The sequence below is a fragment of the Ciconia boyciana genome, chromosome 6, assembly GCF_034638445.1.
Source record: "Ciconia boyciana chromosome 6, ASM3463844v1, whole genome shotgun sequence".
Classification (NCBI taxonomy): Eukaryota; Metazoa; Chordata; class Aves; order Ciconiiformes; family Ciconiidae; genus Ciconia; species Ciconia boyciana.
In genome coordinates, this window is record NC_132939.1 from 45,143,483 (window position 1) to 45,163,332 (window position 19,850).

The following is a 19,850-nucleotide window of genomic DNA, read 5'->3' on the forward strand; positions in this document are numbered from 1 at the left end:
CAATTGGGATTATTAAGAATCCCAATTATTAAGCAGAGTTTTGCTAAGATACTACACGTCTATAATAGCTCCTATGTGAAGAGAATGCTTTTATTTTATATTGCTCCCTAGCTGAATGTAAAGGTAGTGCTGCTGTCATTAAAGGTATTGTAATTTGGAGGTTCTTGCAGAAGCTCCACCAGGTACCTGTGAATCAGGATCTGATGTGGTTTGGCTACCATCTCATAACTTGATGGGAGATGCTCTAGTGAGATATCTTCTTTACTACAGTATTTTTACAGGTCAGCTTAACAGGCTGTAATTCTTTTAACTAAAAATAACAAAATATTTTCATAAAATGCAAAAATCCAGAGCAAAAGTGGAAATTCTTTATTTCCATACCGTTTTTCAGATATATTAAGAGATTAGAAATCTCTTTTGGGATTACAGAAATGTAATCCTACTTTCAGAACAACACTTTGTTTAGCAAGAAAGGTGCTAGTGAGTTTCAGTTACTTAGTTTGATGCTTTTACTTTCATCACTATTTCAGCAATTTCTGTTTAGGGACCAATATTAATACTTGGATTTATCTGTTCCTGTATTCATCCATGTCACCTTAGTATTTGTTAAAGGGATATGGCATCATATCATATATTAAAGTCAAGCCTTTCTTCCTCCTTTCTTAAGGTTTTCCTTTACACTTCACATACGTGGAAATTTCTTTTTCCAGCATCATCAAGTAGTATTATGGAAAGCAGCAAACAATTTTAGTAAATACCCCTTAAAATGTATGTATTAAAATTTCCCTCCCACTGCTCCAGATATATCCATACAAGCCAAATGGGCTTTAGACAACAGACTTGGACCATGAAAGAAATCCTCTTTCCTTCCTCTTTCAACGTGACAAGGCATGGTGACAATACGATTACATCACTGCTCTTTTCCAGGGGATACAGGAGAAAGAACAGCCTTTGTGTGTCCTACACCATTAAACCTGTGTAGAAAATGGTACACTGATAACAGCCTTCCCTGAACCCTCCCAGGTGCTTAAGCCTCTTCTCAGTGTGGAAAGCCTCTACAGTGAAGGAAGTATTTCCAGCCTGTTGAGAATTTCTTTAGTGAAGGGCTGCACTTCAGTCTGTGACACAGCACTCAGCAGATGCATTGCGTAGAAAGCTCTTCAACTGGAAAAGGAGGAAAAAAGGAAAAATGCAAGCTTACACTTAGATTTGTTGGAGATTCTTTGGGTCTTTGGATAAGGAGGACTGCTGCAACCCAATGCATTCAGCTATATATCAGCATGAATTGATCTCTGTGGAAGTGTAACATAGCAGCCTGAAACCCCAGGGCCATAAGTTCTTGGATCTAGTACTTGGTATGATCAAAAATGTCATGATCTCAGTTTTCTATCTTTATCTAATGTGGTAGCTCTTACAGGTACTGTATTTCTGATTTGATGATGGCGTTTTGTTGTTACAGTGTAAGGAGAAATGGATTGAGGTAATGAAGATGAAAAGAGACACAGCTTCCATTTAAAAAGTGAGGACAAGACTGATAAAGAAATTGGACAATGCAGAAACATTGATAGCCATTTAAAATCTTTTAATCTCAAAGTGCTTTGATATCATAATTCTCAGAAAACATTCCAGGTGGTAAGGGTTTGTATTTTTGAGATCATTATTACTGTCAGGTAAAGGAAGACCACTAATGTGTGAACTATACCATTTAAGATGCCCCAGGCATTTGAGTGCAACATGCCGACAGGTAATACCTAATCTTTCTTCCACCAAAGTCCATCTTTGATACCACAGTAATTGTAGAATTAGGACAACAGCAATCCAAAGTGATGCATTGATTAATTACAACCTTCTTCATAATTTTGGTTGTTTATCAATCAGGCCAAATTAATTAACTAAATTGGTAAGATGTTAAAACGGTTTCAAATAATGAAGTATGGGAGATATTTTAATATAGAAAGACTCTTGCTTCTTCCTAATGGAAGGAGCAGAGCTGGTAATGAGTGAATGAAGAGTTAACGCCAGAGAAGGACTTCCCTCTGAGTCTTCTCCCAAGGTAGGTCAAATCGTGCAATTTTTTTTTTTTTTAGAAATACCTTGTTTAAAAGCATTCTACCACATATATGTGTAAACCAAGGTTTAGCACACTGAGAAGTGTTCTCCCCTTTCTGTGTGCTTCTGTGGCATGAACACAAGGAGCTGACATTAGAAGATGTACCTCTTCAATCTTTTGTATCTACTTTTATCCAAAGATAGCGCTTCAACCTTTTTAACTTGTTTTGTTGCCCGTTAAAGAAAGAGAAACGGCTCACATGGAACACTTGTGAAGACTGAGGAAGGCTGCAGGGTTTGCTGGGTTGGACAAGACATGCTCTAAAAAACAGTTGGTCTTTTTTTCCTTTACTAAGTTCTCACATCTCACTTACCCCAGCGCAATTCTTAGGTGTCAGCCTAAACCAGAAAGTTCCCAAGGATTAACCTGGAGAATCTTGAATTTAAAAAATCAAGAGATGATCGATGGATTCTTCTGCTAGATCTCATGTTGCCATTTCCTTTCCGCTCTGTTCCTCTTGAGGTTCTCCTTCCTGTACAGTACAGTTGTCCTTTTCACCCTGAGGCTTGGGTGCTCTGCAGAAATAGTGATTGTCTAATACTGGAAATGGTTTGCAGCACTTACTTGCTGCTTTGCCCTATGCATAAGAAATAGAGTGCAGTCATAGGAGTTAAGACAGAGAAACCATGATGCTTAATAAGAGGAGTGAAGTTGATTTAATTTTGCCTGCACTAGATGATACAAACTGGAACGCTTTCATGAACAAGGAAAATATTTCTACTCAAAGGCAAAGGAGCTGTATTGCATTGGTTTTATTACCTGTGAATGTCAGATTCTTCTTCCAGCAAGTCAGTGGCATCTTTCCCTTTTTTCCTTACAAATTCTTCACTTAGCCCAACCTGCTGGAGGGTGCGTCTGTAGCGACGTTCTGCTCCTTGACGAGCATCATGCTATGAAATCAAAACTTAAACAGTAAGCACGTAGAACTGGGGCTTCCTCATAATGGTCAAGTTGTTTTAAAGTTCATGACTGACACTCCTAATGAGAACAAGAGGACAGCAAAGTCTGCATCCAGAATTTTTGTCATCCATACAGCACAGTACCAAAACTGAATACTAGGAGAATGTCTCGCATCTCTCAAAGCTAGAGCTCACCTTTTCCTGCTTCTGTTCTTTTTTTCTTCCTTCTTCTGTTCTCCTGTTTCTACAGCATTCCAGTCCCACCAGCCTACCATACTTGTGTCCGAGTCCTGACTCTGACACTCAAATTGAGAATATGTGCAAAGAAGGGTTGTGAGAAGTTCTGGAAGCATGTTTGCTTGTAATTTGTAAGCACTCATGCCAGTGGAGTTCAATGAATGGAGAGCACCTGTGAAACAGCTTCATATCAGCTCATCTTCAAGAAACTGAAAACCAAGCATCCTGGATCCTATATCCTCACTGCCTCCAAATAAACCTTGCAAATTAATGTAGTCTGAGATGATGGTTTTCCAGAGGGACTGGCCAGTTCCTAAAGATTAAGGTGTTCTATGTGGAAGGATAGAAATCTTGTCTCAACATGAGTGAATGCTATCGATACTGGTGAATTCTCACCAACCTGGCAAACAGAAATGTTACCAATATTTATCATACAAATGTATTCTCTGCCTCCATTAACCACTCACCTGAACAGAAAGTCTGACCCAGGAGGGTACTTTCTATTGAGAAATCTTAAATCAGCATATTGTCAATGTATTTCACTATGTCTCTAACCAGGTATCATCCCTGCAAGGAGACAGAACTGAAAGAGAAAACCCAGGGAAAAAGATACTTTGTAGAGAGTAAAGATTGTATCTACACCACAAGTGCAATATAGATCTGCAGATGGTACTGTGTGATGGATGAGATGTGCTGAACACAACCCCAGACAGCAGAGCTTGCAGGTGATATAAGCGACATAACTGTCATTAATGTTTTTCTAGTAGCACTAGAGGTACAAAGAAAAAGTGCTCAACTGGAGAGGGTTTTAAGAAAAAAAGTTTAAAAATTCTAGACTGTAGGCTATGGTATTCAGGTGCAAAATAGGTATTCATATAATTTCTGGTGTGATAAGGCCTTAATTTTGATCAGACCATGTATTTTGATTGCAATATATACTAGGGACTGGAAAGCTCTACAACCAAGAAATAAGTCTGAGTGTTTTTTCAAGTGGTGGGAAGGAATTTAAATTACACTTGGGTGGCCTTCCAGGTGTTATTTTGAGTGTAGTCAAGAGACTATGCAACCATTTGCACCTTCTTATCCGTGAATTAACTTGAGACTAGATTTCTTAATGCCCGTCTTAAATGAAAGACAATGTGTCCTGTCGCCCAGAAACACTCTGGAACTTTGGCCAGTTACCTTGGTGACCTGTTCAAAGAGGTATGGTCTGTTCTTGACTCGCAGCTGCATTTCTTCCAGCTCCTTTCTGTATTCCTTTGTTCTCTCTCTCATATTTTGCCTGAAATGGAAAAGTTCCCTGTATAATACAGGTTCCTTCTGACTCTAGCTGATCAGGAACAAGGAATTCTCAATTAAATAGAGAATTGTCCTTTAAATAGCTCTGGTAATTGTCTTGATTCCAAGTGCTGGACAAAACACTGCTACTGCTGGCAAGTTATGGACCCATTAGCAAAGCTTTACTACTGGAGTGTAGGCAGAGAACCAGCGTTCACGTTTTTAGAAAACCTTGTCTTATGTGTTCTTTACCAAGTTATACATTTCAGTTGGCCTATTTGTACAAATTAGTTTCTACAAATGTTAATCTAAAGGAAACTCTTCTGTATGGGAAGAGTAGTGTGGAATTGTCAAGAAATCCAAATGAATGTGGAATGGGTATGACAGCCAAAAAAGCTGGGCTAGGAATGTTCTTGACCAAATTCCTCCTAAAGAATTATCTGATGATCCCCAGTTAGTAGAGCAAATGGTTATTTCTGTGCAGAATAGGATACTGACCAGTTCTGTTTTGACTTCTCCTTGTGTGTTTCCTCCAGACTTTTATGCGGATCCAGGGCTTTTGCTCGGCTGTTCACTGACTTCTGGATAGCTTGACATTTCTTTTTCTGTTTCTCCAGCCAATAAATTCCTTCTTTGTCCCCTTCCTTTTTGCTATCTTGGGAGTATCTATATAGAAAAAAGTTATTAATGAGCTCACTTAAGACTGCTAGACTACATGCTAGCGGGGAGTTTCACTTTTGTAGTCCTCTAAGGAGAAAAGCAAAATTTCACGACATACAAGCGTGCAGCTCCCAAATCAACTGGGAGGCAGGGCAAGAATTAGCAAAGGAAGAAGACAGAGAAACATTTAGGAAAAGTATTGCTGATGTAGTTGACATGATGAGGGAAAACACTGACTTTTTTTCCTCCATTTTGGTCATTAATTGGTGTATGGTTTTGTAGACAAGCTTTTCTACTTACCTAATAGCAGATTCCCTTTTTCTAGTTGCATCTGTAATATGCACTGGAAGGGTGTTGGAAGAGAGAGAGGAAAGTCCGGTCAGAGAATGACACTTTTGCACTGAAACCTTGGAAAGTTGCTGAGAATCCTGAAAAAAAAAAAGGAACTTCATTCAGTGTATTTATTTGTTCACAGTCCAGAATCTCCTCTGTTCTTTGTCTACCAAAGAGAACAGCTGGGGCATGTGGGCAATGCACTCATTCTTCTCTCTTCCATCAGCAGGGATTTACATGGAGTGGGGCTGAGGGATGAGAGGAAGGAGACATGATCAGGAGTATGGAAGGGTGGCTGAGCCTTAGCTGTCATAGCTTATCTCTTTGTGTAGAATTTTGTTCTCTGGTTTCTCCTAGAATTCTGCAGTACTCCCAAGACAAGGGCAGAGGTCACAGGACATTAACCATCCATAAATAAATGATATAAATTTAAGAAGTTGCTATCTTGATCAGAGAAAGCAGTACCACAGAAATATCCAGTCATCTCACCTTTATCTTTTCATTAGCCTGCCTCTGCCTGCCACGGAGATTGGAGGTTCTTAGCTTGAATGGCTTATTACGAGTTGCCTCTTTGATTTCTTGTCTCCTTACTGCTTCCCTCTGAAATGCCCAGTAAAGTCCTTCAAAATCCGGTATTGTTGGATTAATCCTTGGCTTGAAGCTGAAACTTTTGTCCTGCAAGAAGCCAAGTCTCTCCTGCTTAGTTTTAGTGGCAGTTCGGGACTGAGGCTCCCTCCGACAGTTGCTAGTGTCTATAAGAGCTACAGAGCTCTCAAGCAAATCCTTGGCTCTCATTTGAATGCGGATTTCTCTGTAGATTTCAGCTTCTAATGAATCAAAAGCAAAGCAATGAGAATGAGTGACATAAAAGGCCACTGCACACTGACAAAAATCGCCACTGCACAACTCTAAACTTTTCTCTATGAAGGCAGCTACATGTACAGGAGAGACCAGACATCCTGTGTTCTCTTTCCCCACTTTCCAGCCTCTCTCTCCTCTGCCTGCCAGGGAAAAAAATTCAAAGATACCAGAAAAAACATAGTAGAGAATCTCTCATTAATCTCTAGATATGTCTTCCATTTATCAGAGTAAGTTACTGAACAGGCCTTCTCCTCCTATTCCTGTTCTTAGGGGCACCAGATAACTCATGCCCTTTGTCTTGCAGATGTGTTGTGTTAATCAAGGTTCTACTTTTCATATGGGACTTCAAGTCATTATGTTGACTGTGCGATCCAAACGGCCTGTTCAAATATACTTGTAACGGATGATGGCTTTTCTATGTAATATCCAGCAGTGTTTGTCTATGGAAAAGATTTTAAGTAAGGAGCATTTGGTGGATGGATCATGTCTTGTGACTTCTGTGACAAACTTTGCATAGAAAGAATGTGTTTCAGGGTATAGTGTCAAACTGACTCCTTTCCTGTGCAGCACTAAATATTTGAGAAAATGCAGACAAACAGTTGGCTGTGGGATTTTTTTTTTCTTTTAGAAAAAAATCAATACTGCTGTTTGCAAAATAAGACTTTTTTTGAGTCTAGGTACAAGTTTGCATTGACTGAGGTACGAAATGTTCATTCCTCCTCCCTTCTCATATACCAGATAGAAACAGAACAACGGCTTGTCCTTTGCTCTTTTACCTTTCTAGTCTATTTAGTTTAGCACACCACAACAGAATGTTTTCTGAAGAAAACTGAACTGGTGTATACTCAAGAAGAAATCAGTGGGAAACAGTGGAAAAAAAGAAAGGGTGAGAAAAGCAATGAGGATTATAAAGGACTGGTTTAGTTCCTATATTCAAGCATGAAGTCTGTATCGCTTACTTCGAACTCACAACTGTGGGGACTTAAGCCATCTGGAAGAAAGTGAGCATCACGAAAATTTCCTTGGCTGTCCCTCTGACTAGAATGGTCCTGGCACCTACAATTCCCCTGTTTTAGCACTTAATAAGAAGGTGGAAGAGCGAGTGGGAAGGTAACTGAAAACATCAGAGAATGGCAGGAGAGACTGGACTACTGCACTATCATTTAGAACCAAACTAATTGCCTGATTTCAGCTCAGGAAATATTTTTCTCCTAGGCGTCCTGTGCAGCACAGATCACTTGGGTGGGAGTAAAATTGTCAGTTCCAAGATGCTGCATGGACCTTGGACGCTTCTGGCACTACATCTGTGTTCAAGTTTGTGCCACAAATCATCTACATTCCTTTAGCATAACCAAAGGTATGGAATCCAGTGCAGGGAAGGATTCCCAAAGTGTCACGATTTCCAGTAAAAAGGGTATGGAAATCTCTCTGAAGAGATCAATGTACCCATGTCTGCTGGGGAGTGGTACAGAACTCCTGCTGCTGACACTGATACAAGACTACTAAATTTAGGACACTCTACTGTAAGGGTACCTAGATGAAATGTAATGACCAGTGATACACAGGAGACTAGACAACACCAGGGGATGTAATGATACTGGCTTTATACTCCAAGTAACGCCCTATGGGCCATGATCCTACCTCCTGGCATGGAGACAGCGGGGACAGCAGGGATTTGTTTTTACAGGAAGAGCCTTGGCATTTTACCTTTGAGTTTATCTCCAAGAAGTGGATCGTAAGTAGATTTAGGAACTTTTTTACTGGCTTGCTTCTGTTTGGAGCTCTCATTTGGGGTTGCTGCTGCCAGGAAGTTTTGTCTGATAGCTTCTTTCTTTTTCTCCTCCTTCTCCAGGAAACTGAAGGGCCGCTGGGTTGAAAGTAGCAGCTCCTTTCTTTTCTGTGTTGCTATTTGCCTGCGAATCTCATTCTGCTCCATTATTTCCTGATAAAGGGGCAAAAACACATGGGCAGGTACAGGGTGTGCCCGGAATTGTTTCTGACATTCAGCTTCGTCCTGGCTTTGTCTTTTGTCTCTCTGTTTGTCTAGTTCAAGAAACATGTATGACTTCATCAACTGGGACTTTTTGCGAGCTTCCCGCAGTGTCATTTCGAAGGGCTGAGGGATGGTGATGGAAGGAATCCAGGGAGATGAAGTGCTTTTTGGCCTCAAGCAGGACGTAGGAAACAAGTGAGGCTTTTGCTGATCCCAGGTACTGTCCGAGGTGAGGTCGATCAAAGAACTGGACTGCCTTTTGTTACCAGATGTACGACTAAGACAAAGACATTATGAAGGGGAAATAAGGGAAATTATTAAAAAAGAGAATTAAAAGAAGGGAGACACTGTTGATAAGAGAAAGACACCGTAGGCTGAGCTGGTCGTTCAAAGACAGGCCTAGGGCTTATTGTTCTCAGGCTCTACATTTTGCTTTGCTATCAAAGTTCATGAGCAGAGCTTTGCTTGTTTTCCGTTTTCCATGTATAAAATGGCAGTTATGCCTACTTGGCTTTGTAATACAATTTATTATGCTGCTAGTACTCTATTGCCAGAAAGGCCACAAGTAAACCAGAAATTTCCAACTTTAGGGATATCTGGCTAATAGCTACTCGACATAAAAGACAAATGCAGGCAAGGCAATAAATTAAGCACACAGATACACAAATCCTAATGAACAGTACCAAACACCAGAATTCCCAAGATGCTGATGGAAGGGCCATTGCAAGGAACTGCTTTAGAGCAACTCTTAAGAGGTTCAGCTGGAAACTTTGTAGCTGATAAGACCATATAATTGATGATAAGAAAAAAACCCAAGACTATCATGGGTCTCATTGAAATAGCAAACTTCTCACAGGATGTTTGAGGGTAATTGTGAAACTGAGTAAAACTTATGAGATATTTAGGGAAGGAATAAATGCAGGTAAAAGGAAGGATCAAGGTGCATCAGGGTGGACCAAGAACAGGAAAACGGGAAAAAGGGGGGAAACAGAAGGTGCCAATCATGTGTAAACAGGCTCCTGGTCAATACACTTGCCTGGTGATTGCTGCAGTCTGTTCTTCTTCATAAACTCTTTCCTTTGTAAGAGCATGTGTGTGTGTGATCTACTAGTGAACTTCAAGCTGGACTAACCACAAAGACAAGAGGTCTAAGAGCTAGATGTTGGAGATGCCACAGCTCTGAAGACTGGACGCTGGATAGAAACATGCGTGATCTGCTAGCAAATTTAAGCGTGACTAGCTGACGAGCAGGAACAGGATTTGTGCTGTTCATGTTTTATGTGAATGCTGCTTACGTGGGCACCTGTTGGCCCCATACTCCCATCTGTGAATACGCTTGTGGCCAGCATGTTGGTACTATACACATGCACCTAGGAACCTCACGCTCCACCTTGTCACTGGTCAGAAGCAGCAGTAATCCCCTGCGCCATTTTGCCATCCTTACCAGGTACCATCCTACCTGAGAGCCTCCCACAGCTTGTCACGCAGCACTGCCGCCTCCTGCCTGAAACCCTCAAGCTCCTCATGCTCTTCGGATACCCCGAGGTCACCCTGGGACTCTAAGCCCAGTTCTAAAGGAGAACGCCGGCCTCCCATCCTGAGAGGCTGCTCCCAGCTCCTCGCCCGGAGTTGGTCCGTTACACGGCCTGAGGGAATGCCGTGCCACCTAGAAGAAAAAAAATCGAGAAATGCTCGTTTCGGGGGTGCGACCCCAACCTCCATGCCCGGCCTCGGCGCTCTCGGCTCTACCTCAGCCCCAGCCGCGAGCGCCGAGGCCGGGCCGGTTCCCTCACCTGCAGGCCGCCGCCTCAGCCCTCCAACGGCACCAATCCCGGCTCCCGCCAATCAGAGAAGTCGGCAGCGCTCTAGGCCCTCCTCTTTGGCCTCAGCAGCCAATCAGACCCCAAGACGGACAGCTTGCCGCCGCTTGCTCATTGGTGCTCGGGAAGAGTTGTTTCATGTAGTACCCGCCCCCAGGCAGGCTGCGTTGTCATGGTTTCCTGGAGCGACTTCCGCTCGGAGGTGGTTGGTGTGTCGTCACTTCCGCAGTGATGGCGGCTGTGTGCCGTCGGGGGCTGCTGGCTCCGCTCGGTGGGCGGCTATGGGTCGGTCCGCGGGCTCCGCTCCGGTCTGTCGCCGCCGCCGCCGCGCCGCTCTACGACGTGGTGGTGTCGGGCGGGGGTATGGTCGGGAGCGCTATGGCCGCCGTGCTGGGTAAGGCTGTGACCTTCTCGCCCGCTCCGGGCGGCGTCGCAGGTGCCGTCGGCCCGGCCCGTCGCCGTCCCCGCGGGGACTGCAGTCACGGCCTCACGGCCGGCGGCGGTCTCTCCCTCCTGCCCCTGCCGCGGTGGTGTGAGGTCTCGGAGGCCTTTGGGCCTCCCGCACCGTGTTTTGTGAGTGCAAGGAGTCGCGGGTTTTCTGTCCCGCTGCCCTCGCTGTCTGTCTCACCGGTTGCACAAAAACTTAAAACTGGGAGTTTTCCCAAAAGCTTCATGTTTCCGTGTGTGGAATATTGCATATTTTCATAAGTCGACCTTAATTATTAATCCCTGTTGGTGACAGTGTGAGATAACTATGTGGTTGCCATTTAGGATCTGAACGTTCAAGATCCTGTTGTGGAATTTCCTTGTTCCCGCATCTTCTTGTAACAGCGCTAAAGCTGTTTGGATACCTGATTGCTATGATGAGCCTTATGCTAGTTATATATTTTTTTAATGTAGCCATTACTTTGAATTCTGTAGAGTGCTTGTAGTATTTCTGTCAAACATGGTCACACTTCAGTCACTGATGGATGATTTCAGCCATAGCTGAAAATGCTTTTCTGATCCTAAGTTTCATTCTCTAACCTGGTATTTTAAACACTGGAATACCAAGTTAAAATGGATTTGTGCTTGGTTTGCATCACTAGAGATCCTGAGAGTACTGGCTGCTGCTTTATTTGCAAGGTTGATTCAGAAGGGTGTCACAGTGACAGAAGCCTAAAGAAAATAGTGCAAAAAAGAGCAAAAGAGCAAAGGTCCTAAGCAATAAGTGCTTTGCAAGTATAAAGGTTTACCTTGCAAACTTATTGTTCTGCTTGTATTGTTAAAGAAGACCACAGTGGAGTTGAGACAGCATAAGGATCCCCTGCAGCACTGATATCCAAGGCTAACATGCAGGTTTGGGACCTTTCAAGAGATGAGCTTATGTTACGCAGAATCTAGAAAATATGTTCAAGATACTGCTGTTATTAGGACTGCTGGAGTAGTAAACTCTGGATGTTATAAGGACACCATTTCTGGTCTCGGTACCTTCTGCAGCCATAGTGGTCAGATGCAACAAGCGTGGCTAATTCAGCTCTAGTGTGATTTACTCTTTACTTGAGTCATCCCTTTGCTTTTTTTCAGTTCTCTTTAACTGAAAGTTAAAGTCTAAACTGCCTGTGGTATTCCACTGTCAGAATATAAGGATAAAGAAAACATAAATGTAGTTGCTAAGTATCATAGAAGTTTTATTTTTATCTCTTGTTCTAATTAGTGAATTTACGTTTAAGCTCTGAAAAGTGTGTTCTGTGCTTGCAGTAAACAGTGCAGATTTCACTTGTTAATACTTCAATAATGAACTTTCATAATAAAATATGCACAAATTTGTACAAAAATGTAAACTTTGTACAAAAAGAAAATGTTTAATCCTTGCTTTAACTGCAAACGGGTTGCCAGTCTCAGTAACAGGATCGTAGTCACAAAGCTTTAAAATACAAAAGTTTACCTGCCTAGTCAAAACCTGTATTGTAAATGCGTTTCTTTATTTTTTGCATCTACTCTATCTTATTACAAAAATGTATAGGCGTTACTGATACAGAAATAAGAAATGAGGTTTTTGGCAGGAGCACTGGAACAAAGCATATATTTGCTTATTTTAGGGCATGATATCCACTTCCACGATAAGAAGATTGCTTTGCTGGAGGCTGGTCCTAGGAAAGAATATGATCGCATGCCAGACAATTACAGTAACAGGGTCAGTTCCATCTCCCCAGGATCAGCAACCCTCCTAAGCAGTAAGTATAATTTTTATTGTTTGCATTTTTAACGGTATATTTGAGCTGGTTTTGTTTAAACAAAACCCCTTTGAGCATGTGCTGCTTTCATCCTAAACTCAATGGAATTATTTGCCTTTGTCTCTTAGTATTCTATATGCTGAACTGTGATTAAATCAGGCTTCTCTTGATAACAGGGATCTGTGTGCTGGTACCTTGGTCTGATTTGTTATATAAATATTTGTGACGTTAGGCTAGTGAAAGGTTGTAAGGTGCTCTCTATAGCATCTGGAGTGTTCTGTTCACAAAAGAAGCATGTACTTAGTGCTGTGTAGTCTGCTAACTCACTTCTGATTAATTTTCACTTTAAAGACAGATTTGAGCCTTGATTCCTTATGGAGAAAGAAATGTTGTAAATGATGGCCGTGCGTTTCTGTGTCTGTTTTATTACTCAGTGACAGGACAGTGAGAGTTGACTGTTAAGTCACAGCGTTTATGGAAAGCTCTTGTTTCTTTTCTACTGGCTTGTGTTAACAGTAAAATAATGTGATGCTGGAGCCGTGAAAATATTGAGGCAGACCTGGCCCTGTCTAGGGATGGTGCAAGCAGAGTCTGGGCATTGATAGTCAGGGAGGGAGGAGGAGAGTGTGGAGCGAGCTTCAGTTTTGTTTGGGTCTCAGTGTCACATGTGAACCTGCATCTTCATGCATTTGTGTCCTTTCTCTCTTTTAGGTTTTGGTGCCTGGGATCATGTCTGCAGCCTGAGACTCAAACCGTTCCGGCGAATGCAGGTGCCTTACGTAGGGCTGCAAATATACTATGTGTCTGTCCACTCTGAATTCGCAGAAGTACTTACATTAATGATCCAAAGGTTTTTTCTTTGGCAAAGGGCAGGTCATGCTTATGATGATTCCTGTTACTTTTTTGGGGGTAGCAGTCCACTCAGGAATACCTGTCCTCAGAGTCTTGATGTTACAGGATGAAAGGTTGATTCCTAATGGAAGCTGTAGATATTGAGGCATGGGTACTAGTCAGGAAATAAAGGTAAAGGTGTATTGGGATAGAGTTAATTTTCTTCATAGTAGCTTGTATGGGGCTATGTTTTGGATTTGTGATGAAAACTGTTGATAACACAGGGATGTTTTCATTACTGCTGAGCAGTGCTTACACAGAGTCAAGGCCTTTTCTGCTTCTCACACTGCCCTGCCAGCAAGTAGGCTGGGGGTGCACAAGGGGCTGGGAGGGGACACAGCCAGGACAGCTGACCCCAGCTGACCACAGGTATATTCCATACCATATGACGTCATGCTCAGCATATAAAGCTGGGGGAAGAAGGAGGAAGGGGGAGTGTTCGGAGTGATGGCCATTGTCTTCCCAAGTAACCGTTATGCATGATGGAGCCCTGCTTTCCTGGAGATGGCTGAACGCCTGCCTGCCGATGGGAAGTAGTGAATGAATTCCTTGCTTTGCTTTGCTTGCACGTGCAGCTTTTGCTTTACCTGTTAAACTGACTTTATCTCAACCCACGAGTTTTCTCACTTTTACCCTTACGATTCTCTCCCCCATCCTGCTGCGGGGGAATGAGCGAGCGGCTTTGTGGCGCTGAGCTGCCTGGCGGGGTTAACCCACAACAAGGTGGTAGGGTAGCTTTATATGTTAATTATGTAACAGGAAAGTAGGGATAAAAAACTTTCTTTGCAATTAGTTTTTGAGGTGAAGCTAGATCATTGTATGAAACGAATTACGTGATGTACTTTAGTAGCTGGGAATGGACAGTAATCCAGGATGTTTCCTCTAGTTCTGTATTTCTAGATTGCCGCATCCTTTTGCTGTCAAGATGGATGCATTCATAGTCCCTGTAAAGCAACAGCACTTATTTATCATGTAGCTTCATGTAATGTATTTTTTCTTTGTAGGTGTGGGATGCTTGTTCAGAAGCCATGATCGTTTTTGAGAAAGATGACTTAGATGACATGGGTTACATAGTGGAGAATGATGTCATTATGTCTGCTCTCACAAAACAGTTAGATGCAGTAGCAGGTAGTGGACAACTTCTTTAATATTTTATTTCCTGCAGAGAGCTTTCAGTTACTTGCTTTCTGTTGTGTGCACTAAGTTATGAGAGGGAGAAAGATAATTCATCCAACAAGTAACTCTGAGACATAGGCAGCTTCTTGAGTTGGGGTCGGGAGGGAGAAATCTGTCTTCCGAAGGCTACACAGCCAGAAAACAGTTGTATATGTAGTTCTCCAGAACATAGTCTCTCCAAAAATAGACTTAATGAAAAGATCTGTAGCTTACTATCCAGAGCAGGCCTTGCAGTGACAAAGGGTTGGCCAGATCTGTTCTTTCAGGGTGCCTTGAAAATTGTAGCGTCATCTCTTAGGGTGCCATTAAGATGTGCGTGGCCTTTGCTGTTGTAGCGATGTTTCCTTTTTTCATGTCTGTATCATGCTGTGACCATAGTACTTTGTGTTCCCATCAGACCAGGTGGAGGTTTTCTACGGGAGCAGAGCAGTCGGGTATACCTGGCCCCTTCCCTCTCACAGCTGTGACACAAGCCCTTGGGTCCAAATTGCGTTATCTGATGGACGCAGACTTCAGACCAAACTGCTGGTAACTAAACTTTTTATTTCTGTTGATCAGGCGTCATCTCTTGCCCAAGTCCTTTCCACTGGATTTGGTTCTGATTCCGTGTGTGCCGCTCCACCCACGTGGAGGGCTTGAGTGAGGTGAGTGGCTAACTCTGTCAGAGATGCTATGGGACACAGGGCATAGGCTTTTCTGCACCTGATGCAAGAAGACTGTGCTGAATTGGACAAGAGCAGAAGGGGCCACTTCTTCTGGTTTTTTTGCAGAATTTTTTTTTTTTTTTTTGGAATAAACAAAGAATGTGTACATGCAGGCTGTGGTTTGTAGACTGGAATATTGGCTTTCTTAGGAGCTGCTGAAGATGTTGCTTTGTATCTCTTTGTTTTGCAGATTGGTGCGGATGGTCATAACTCTGTAGTTCGGAAGGAAGCTGAAATTAAGAACATTGAGCATCAGTATGACCAGTCAGCTGTGGTGGCAACTCTTCATTTGTCTGAGGTGAAATTCTGCTAATTGACTCTCCCATAAGCAGCAGAACAGCTTAAGCAGGTGATCTAGGTCACTAGTTCGTAACTGCCCACTTGCTTCTTTCCACTGTAGGCCACAGACAATAATGTAGCATGGCAGAGGTTCCTTCCCACAGGACCAATTGCACTTCTTCCGGTAAGATGACTTGTGGTTTCTGTATTTTTATTTTTTTTAGTCTGTTCTTTTCTAGTAACTTTATTTCTGTCTGTGCCTTTCTGTGTTGGTTCTTAGAATTTGTCCATCTGCCCTTTACTTTTCAGTTATTGCATTTGTTTTCCTCTCCTGCCCTCTCACTTTATTCTTGGAATTTCCCACTTGTAGCAAGTTGGGCTGGAAGAGTAATGTGCAGAGGGACTGGTGTGGGGCAGGGCAATGGGGAAATCTTTGCACTGATTGTTTACTTCTGCTGCTTTTTCTCTTGATACTTACCCTTGACATTCTCTTAAACTAGCTGTCTGACACTGCCAGCTCTCTGGTCTGGTCTACATCTCATGAACACGCATCGGAACTTCTCGCTATGGATGAGGAGAGTTTTGTGGATAGCATCAACTCTGCCTTTGTGAGTATCAGCCTTGTGGCGGGTATGGGGCTGTTGCAATCATGAGAAATACAATGGAACCCTACAGCTTAAAGGACAGTAATGGGAGAGGTGGATTCTCAAGTTCCTTCTTCTGGTGAGGAGGATATTAAAAAGGCACTTATCAAAGAAAGGATGACCCCTTGGGACTGAATTAGGTTAGTTCTGAAAGTCACAGAAGAAGTTGAACTAAATTTCCAAAAGGTGGGAAGGGTAGGCTCATCCTAGTTGGAAACTTGTATGTCCTAAAATGATGAAGATAGTTTCTTCTACTGTATAGTTTTGTCTAGGTGGTTAAAATTCAGTATTTGGTCCTCATTCAGATTTTTTTAAACTGGATTCTTTTATACGTCTAGTTTGGGTTTACATCTAAAGACTTGTTTGTTTTTTCAGTGGAGCAATGTAAACCACTCTGACTTCATTGACACTGCTGGGGCCATGTTTCGATCTGCTATTTCACTCCTGAAACCCTCAGGGACTGCAGTCCGTCAGCTGCCCCCAAGCATTGCTAAAGTAGATCCAGAGAGCCGAGCCATGTTCCCCCTTGGAATGGGGCATGCGACAGAGTATGTCCAGCACCGCGTGGCTCTTATCGGGTAAGGTCCCCAGTGGTAGCCCTTGTGTGAGTGGGTGGCCTGTGGTTAGAAATAGTGACTCCCAGTCAACAAATTAGGTGGTTAGAAATAATTTAGTTTCAGTTCAACTTTATCCAGGCCCAGTTTGTACCATGTGCTCTTGTGCCAACAAAGTCCTTTTGTATGACTAGCTCTCTGTCCATTGTGTGTGCTTTCTATGCAAATTGCGAGATAATTATTTCCCTTTTCTGGTTTGTGTAGTCCAGCGAAACAATCTAGTATCTCGTGCTGGACCTGTACTTCCCCAAACATTGTAGCAGCCATTCTGTGTACCAGTTCGAGTTTTAAACTCGCCTTTCTTGAACACAAGTGACAAAACTTACAAATTATTTCAGATGTGATGTCATAGGCTTTTGTACGGTGGTCTATAGAAATAGGAAAATATCTCATCTTTTACATTCTAAGGTTGCATGTACTTTTTTCTCCGCCGATGCTGCAATGCACTGGTAGTTTATAGTAATTCTTGGGTGCCGTATTACACTTCAGATACTTTTCATCTTTCCAACTTGTGAGCCACTCTGTGCTTGGGAGCACTCTGTGCTTTATAGCTTTTTAAAGTGCATGATCTTGCGTTCCATACCCAAACTTTATTTCACTTCTCTAACTTTAAGACTCCCTTATCAATATGTCTGGCTTTGTCCTTTACAGATAAGTCTGCTCATAAAAGAACTTGATTTTGTTTTTATTGAATGATGTCCCACTTCTCCTTTGTATTTGTGATGTCTGTCTACTTTGTGTTTGTGAAATGTGCCAATGATATACCTCCTGTTGTGTGAGGTCACTTACAAAAACATTAAGGCCTGTTCCACACACGATCTGAGAGAGGACTTTGGCTAGTTACCTCTTTATAATTTTTCCTTTCAGAATTGCTTTTTGTTACCTCCCCTTTGTCTTGCTTCTTACAACTGGAGAGGCAGTCAGGTAGTTCAGCATAGCATGCAAGGAGGTACTGGATAAAGCGTATATGCTTGCTGTAAGGTGGTGTTCATTGTAACAAGGTGAAGAGTGCTATACTGATCCCTTTTGGGGTTTGTCAGCCATTATGGCTTTCTTCAAGAAGGGATATAAATTTCTGTCTTCTCTTGCTCCAGGGATGCAGCGCACAGAGTCCACCCACTTGCAGGACAAGGTGTAAACCTTGGCTTCGGTGATATTGCATGTTTAGCCCATCACCTCAGTGCAGCAGCCTTCAATGGGAGCGATCTGGGTAAGGATCCAAGACAATGAAGTGGCAATAAGATGATTAGTCTTACAGGCCTTTGCTGCTAACATCAGGACAAGCATTATCTCTGTTTGCAGGTGAAGCATGCTGCTATCTTGTGTTTGAAAGGCACAAGCACTTTTGAAGCAAAACTGTTCTGATGTCCATTGGTTGGGGAGCAGTTAAAGATTTTTGGGTGCAGTTTCCATCCCACAAATCTTAAAGCTGCTTTAAAAAAAAAACACTTCTGCAGTGGTGAGATGAAGACCACTAGCTGATGGAAGGAGGCCTTTCTTAAGATGGGCCATTTCTCTGTCCTTTTTCTGTGTTTTCAGTTGTCAGTGGAGACTGCTATATAGATAAGATGCACAATTCTTTTGTGGCAAGTAAATTTTAATATAAGCATTCAATTATCTCTTCTAGGCTCCTTAAGACATCTCTTAAAGTTTGAGACAGAACGTCAGAGGCACAATGTCTCCTTGATAGCTGCTACTGATGTGCTAAAGAGGCTTTACTCCACGAGGCTGGCTCCCTTGGTGTTGCTGAGGACGTGGGGATTGCAAGCAACAAATGCCCTGCCTCCTGTCAAAGTAAGAATCTCACTTTAGTGAGGGCCATAGGAAGAGTCCAGAACTATTTGTGAAACATACACAAGCTGCGGAGGTTTTTTTCTTTTAAATGAAACATTTTTGGTTGGAAAATGCTGCTTGTTCAAACGGAGGTTTTGTGTCCTGAATGAGCCTGAGGAGTTCCTAAATAACTGATGGCTCAGTAGTAATGGTTTCTCCTGCAGCACAAAGGAAGATGAGGATCTAAGGGTCTATACTCTGTATCAGTAGTTAAAGGTTAGAAGTCACTAGAAGTCTTTGGCTTTATTTTGCTATGGAATTAAAATGTGGAACCTTGAACTACATTCCAGAAATGCACTGTGAAAAACCAGCCCTATGAAGACAGCTTCAATAAGAATAAGACATCAGGTGACTTGACAGATGTGGTGTGCAGCTGAAAAGAGTTATCTGTTTCTGGGCTGTTTTGCCTTGTGAAATAGTTCCCTTGTGGCAGAAGTGAAAGTCTCTATAATGGAAATTACCTGAGGAAGGCAGTTGTGAGGAGGTTCAGTCTTAAACACAGACCCTCTATTTGCAGCCTATCTGCCTAAACTCTGCACCATCTTGATCTAGTTGCTGGATTTTCATGAGGTTCCTTAAGCCACCTGCCCTCAAAGCTCCCAAGCACCCTCAAATTAGACTCCTCATTTCTGGATTTGAATGTTTTATTCCAGAAATCAAGTCACTTCTTCCTATTAAACACAGGTGGCCTGTTTCCTTTGTGTTATGGTCACAGTTAGGATGCTACCTGAGTTGAAGAGCAGTAAACTCCTAAGGTGTAGTAGCTGCCACTGGCAGGGTGTCTTCATTAGTTGCACTAAAAAGAAGACTATGCTGCTGCTTCAGTGCTCAGAATTTTTTTTTTCTGCTTCTCTGTTTAAAGCAGAAAACCAAATGAAGACCTCTTTTCTGAGCATAGAACCTGTTGGTAACACCTCTGTTTTGTGCTACTCAGGAGGGAAAGGAATGCTGCAACTTTAATTTTCTAGCGTACAGGGATAGGTGCTCTGCACTTGGCTAAAAAGGCTGACAAAGAACTATTGTCCATATATATAAAGGGAAGGAGACTATAGCTGCTTTCTAGAATGTATGCTTATTACCAGTTTATTAATGACTTATCTTTTTCTTCCCCTCTTTTAGGAGCAAATCATGGCTTTTGCCAGCAAGTGATCTGTTGTCAGTTTGGAACAGCAGCTTGCCAGTGAATGCATTGCCCTTATAAGGATTGTGACTGACTGGAATCTTTGAATTGTGTTACTTTAATTTAACAATAAAACTGAGGGATTGAGCTGTGTACTGCATCATCCACTGGTTTATGTGAAA

At 42.4% G+C, this 19,850-nt stretch overlaps 3 protein-coding genes across 7 annotated transcripts in view; 1 reads left to right on the top strand and 2 right to left on the bottom strand.

The window, feature by feature from the left end:
- Window positions 1–1,550: 1,550 nt before the first annotated feature.
- FAM161B (FAM161 centrosomal protein B) lies at window positions 1,551–10,414 on the bottom strand. 4 transcript variants are annotated; one of them, XM_072865884.1, is made up of 9 exons: window positions 10,121–10,386; window positions 9,831–10,037; window positions 8,086–8,648; window positions 6,007–6,344; window positions 5,485–5,612; window positions 5,023–5,190; window positions 4,429–4,528; window positions 2,870–3,000; window positions 1,553–2,625 (listed from the first exon to the last, which is right to left on the bottom strand). In XM_072865884.1, the coding sequence occupies exons 2-9, from the start codon at window positions 9,965–9,967 to the stop codon at window positions 2,535–2,537; spliced, it is 1,656 nt and encodes a 551-aa protein (XP_072721985.1). In that variant the 5' UTR covers window positions 9,968–10,037; window positions 10,121–10,386; the 3' UTR covers window positions 1,553–2,534. The 4 variants fall into 4 exon arrangements, with proteins under 4 accessions (XP_072721983.1, XP_072721982.1, XP_072721985.1 ...); XM_072865883.1 differs by having other exon boundaries at window positions 10,165–10,260; XM_072865882.1 differs by having other exon boundaries at window positions 1,551–2,687; window positions 9,831–10,414.
- Window positions 10,402–19,831, top strand: COQ6 (coenzyme Q6, monooxygenase). Its single transcript, XM_072865892.1, has 12 exons — window positions 10,402–10,585; window positions 12,273–12,407; window positions 13,119–13,177; window positions 14,303–14,426; window positions 14,872–15,002; window positions 15,369–15,476; window positions 15,579–15,641; window positions 15,958–16,065; window positions 16,477–16,679; window positions 17,810–17,925; window positions 18,343–18,509; window positions 19,668–19,831. The coding sequence occupies exons 1-12, from the start codon at window positions 10,423–10,425 to the stop codon at window positions 19,695–19,697; spliced, it is 1,407 nt and encodes a 468-aa protein (XP_072721993.1). The 5' UTR covers window positions 10,402–10,422; the 3' UTR covers window positions 19,698–19,831.
- The window catches only part of ENTPD5 (ectonucleoside triphosphate diphosphohydrolase 5 (inactive)), a 30,304-nt gene continuing 25,449 nt past the window's right edge, over window positions 14,996–19,850 (bottom strand). The window contains exon 15 of one of the 2 annotated variants that reach the window (XR_012043175.1): window positions 14,996–15,408. The gene's annotated coding sequence lies outside the window, so the exon portion shown is untranslated. Of the gene's footprint in view, window positions 15,409–18,369; window positions 18,502–19,850 lie in introns of those variants that run through there. The other variant, XR_012043176.1, reaches the window with a different exon arrangement.

Coding starts and splice junctions, on each gene's coding strand:
- COQ6 (XM_072865892.1), top strand. CDS start 10,423: ATGGCGGCTGTGTGCCGTCGGGGGCTGCTGGCTCCGCTCGGTGGGCGG. Junction 17,926..18,342: donor CTTCAATGGGAGCGATCTGG/GTAAGGATCCAA, acceptor TATCTCTTCTAG/GCTCCTTAAGACATCTCTTA. Junction 18,510..19,667: donor ATGCCCTGCCTCCTGTCAAA/GTAAGAATCTCA, acceptor CCCCTCTTTTAG/GAGCAAATCATGGCTTTTGC.
- FAM161B (XM_072865881.1), bottom strand. CDS start 10,093: ATGGAGGTTGGGGTCGCACCCCCGAAACGAGCATTTCTCGATTTTTTT. Junction 5,191..5,484: donor AAAAGGGAATCTGCTATTAG/GTAAGTAGAAAA, acceptor TTTTCTATATAG/ATACTCCCAAGATAGCAAAA. Junction 4,529..5,022: donor GAGAAGTCAAAACAGAACTG/GTCAGTATCCTA, acceptor TTTCCATTTCAG/GCAAAATATGAGAGAGAGAA.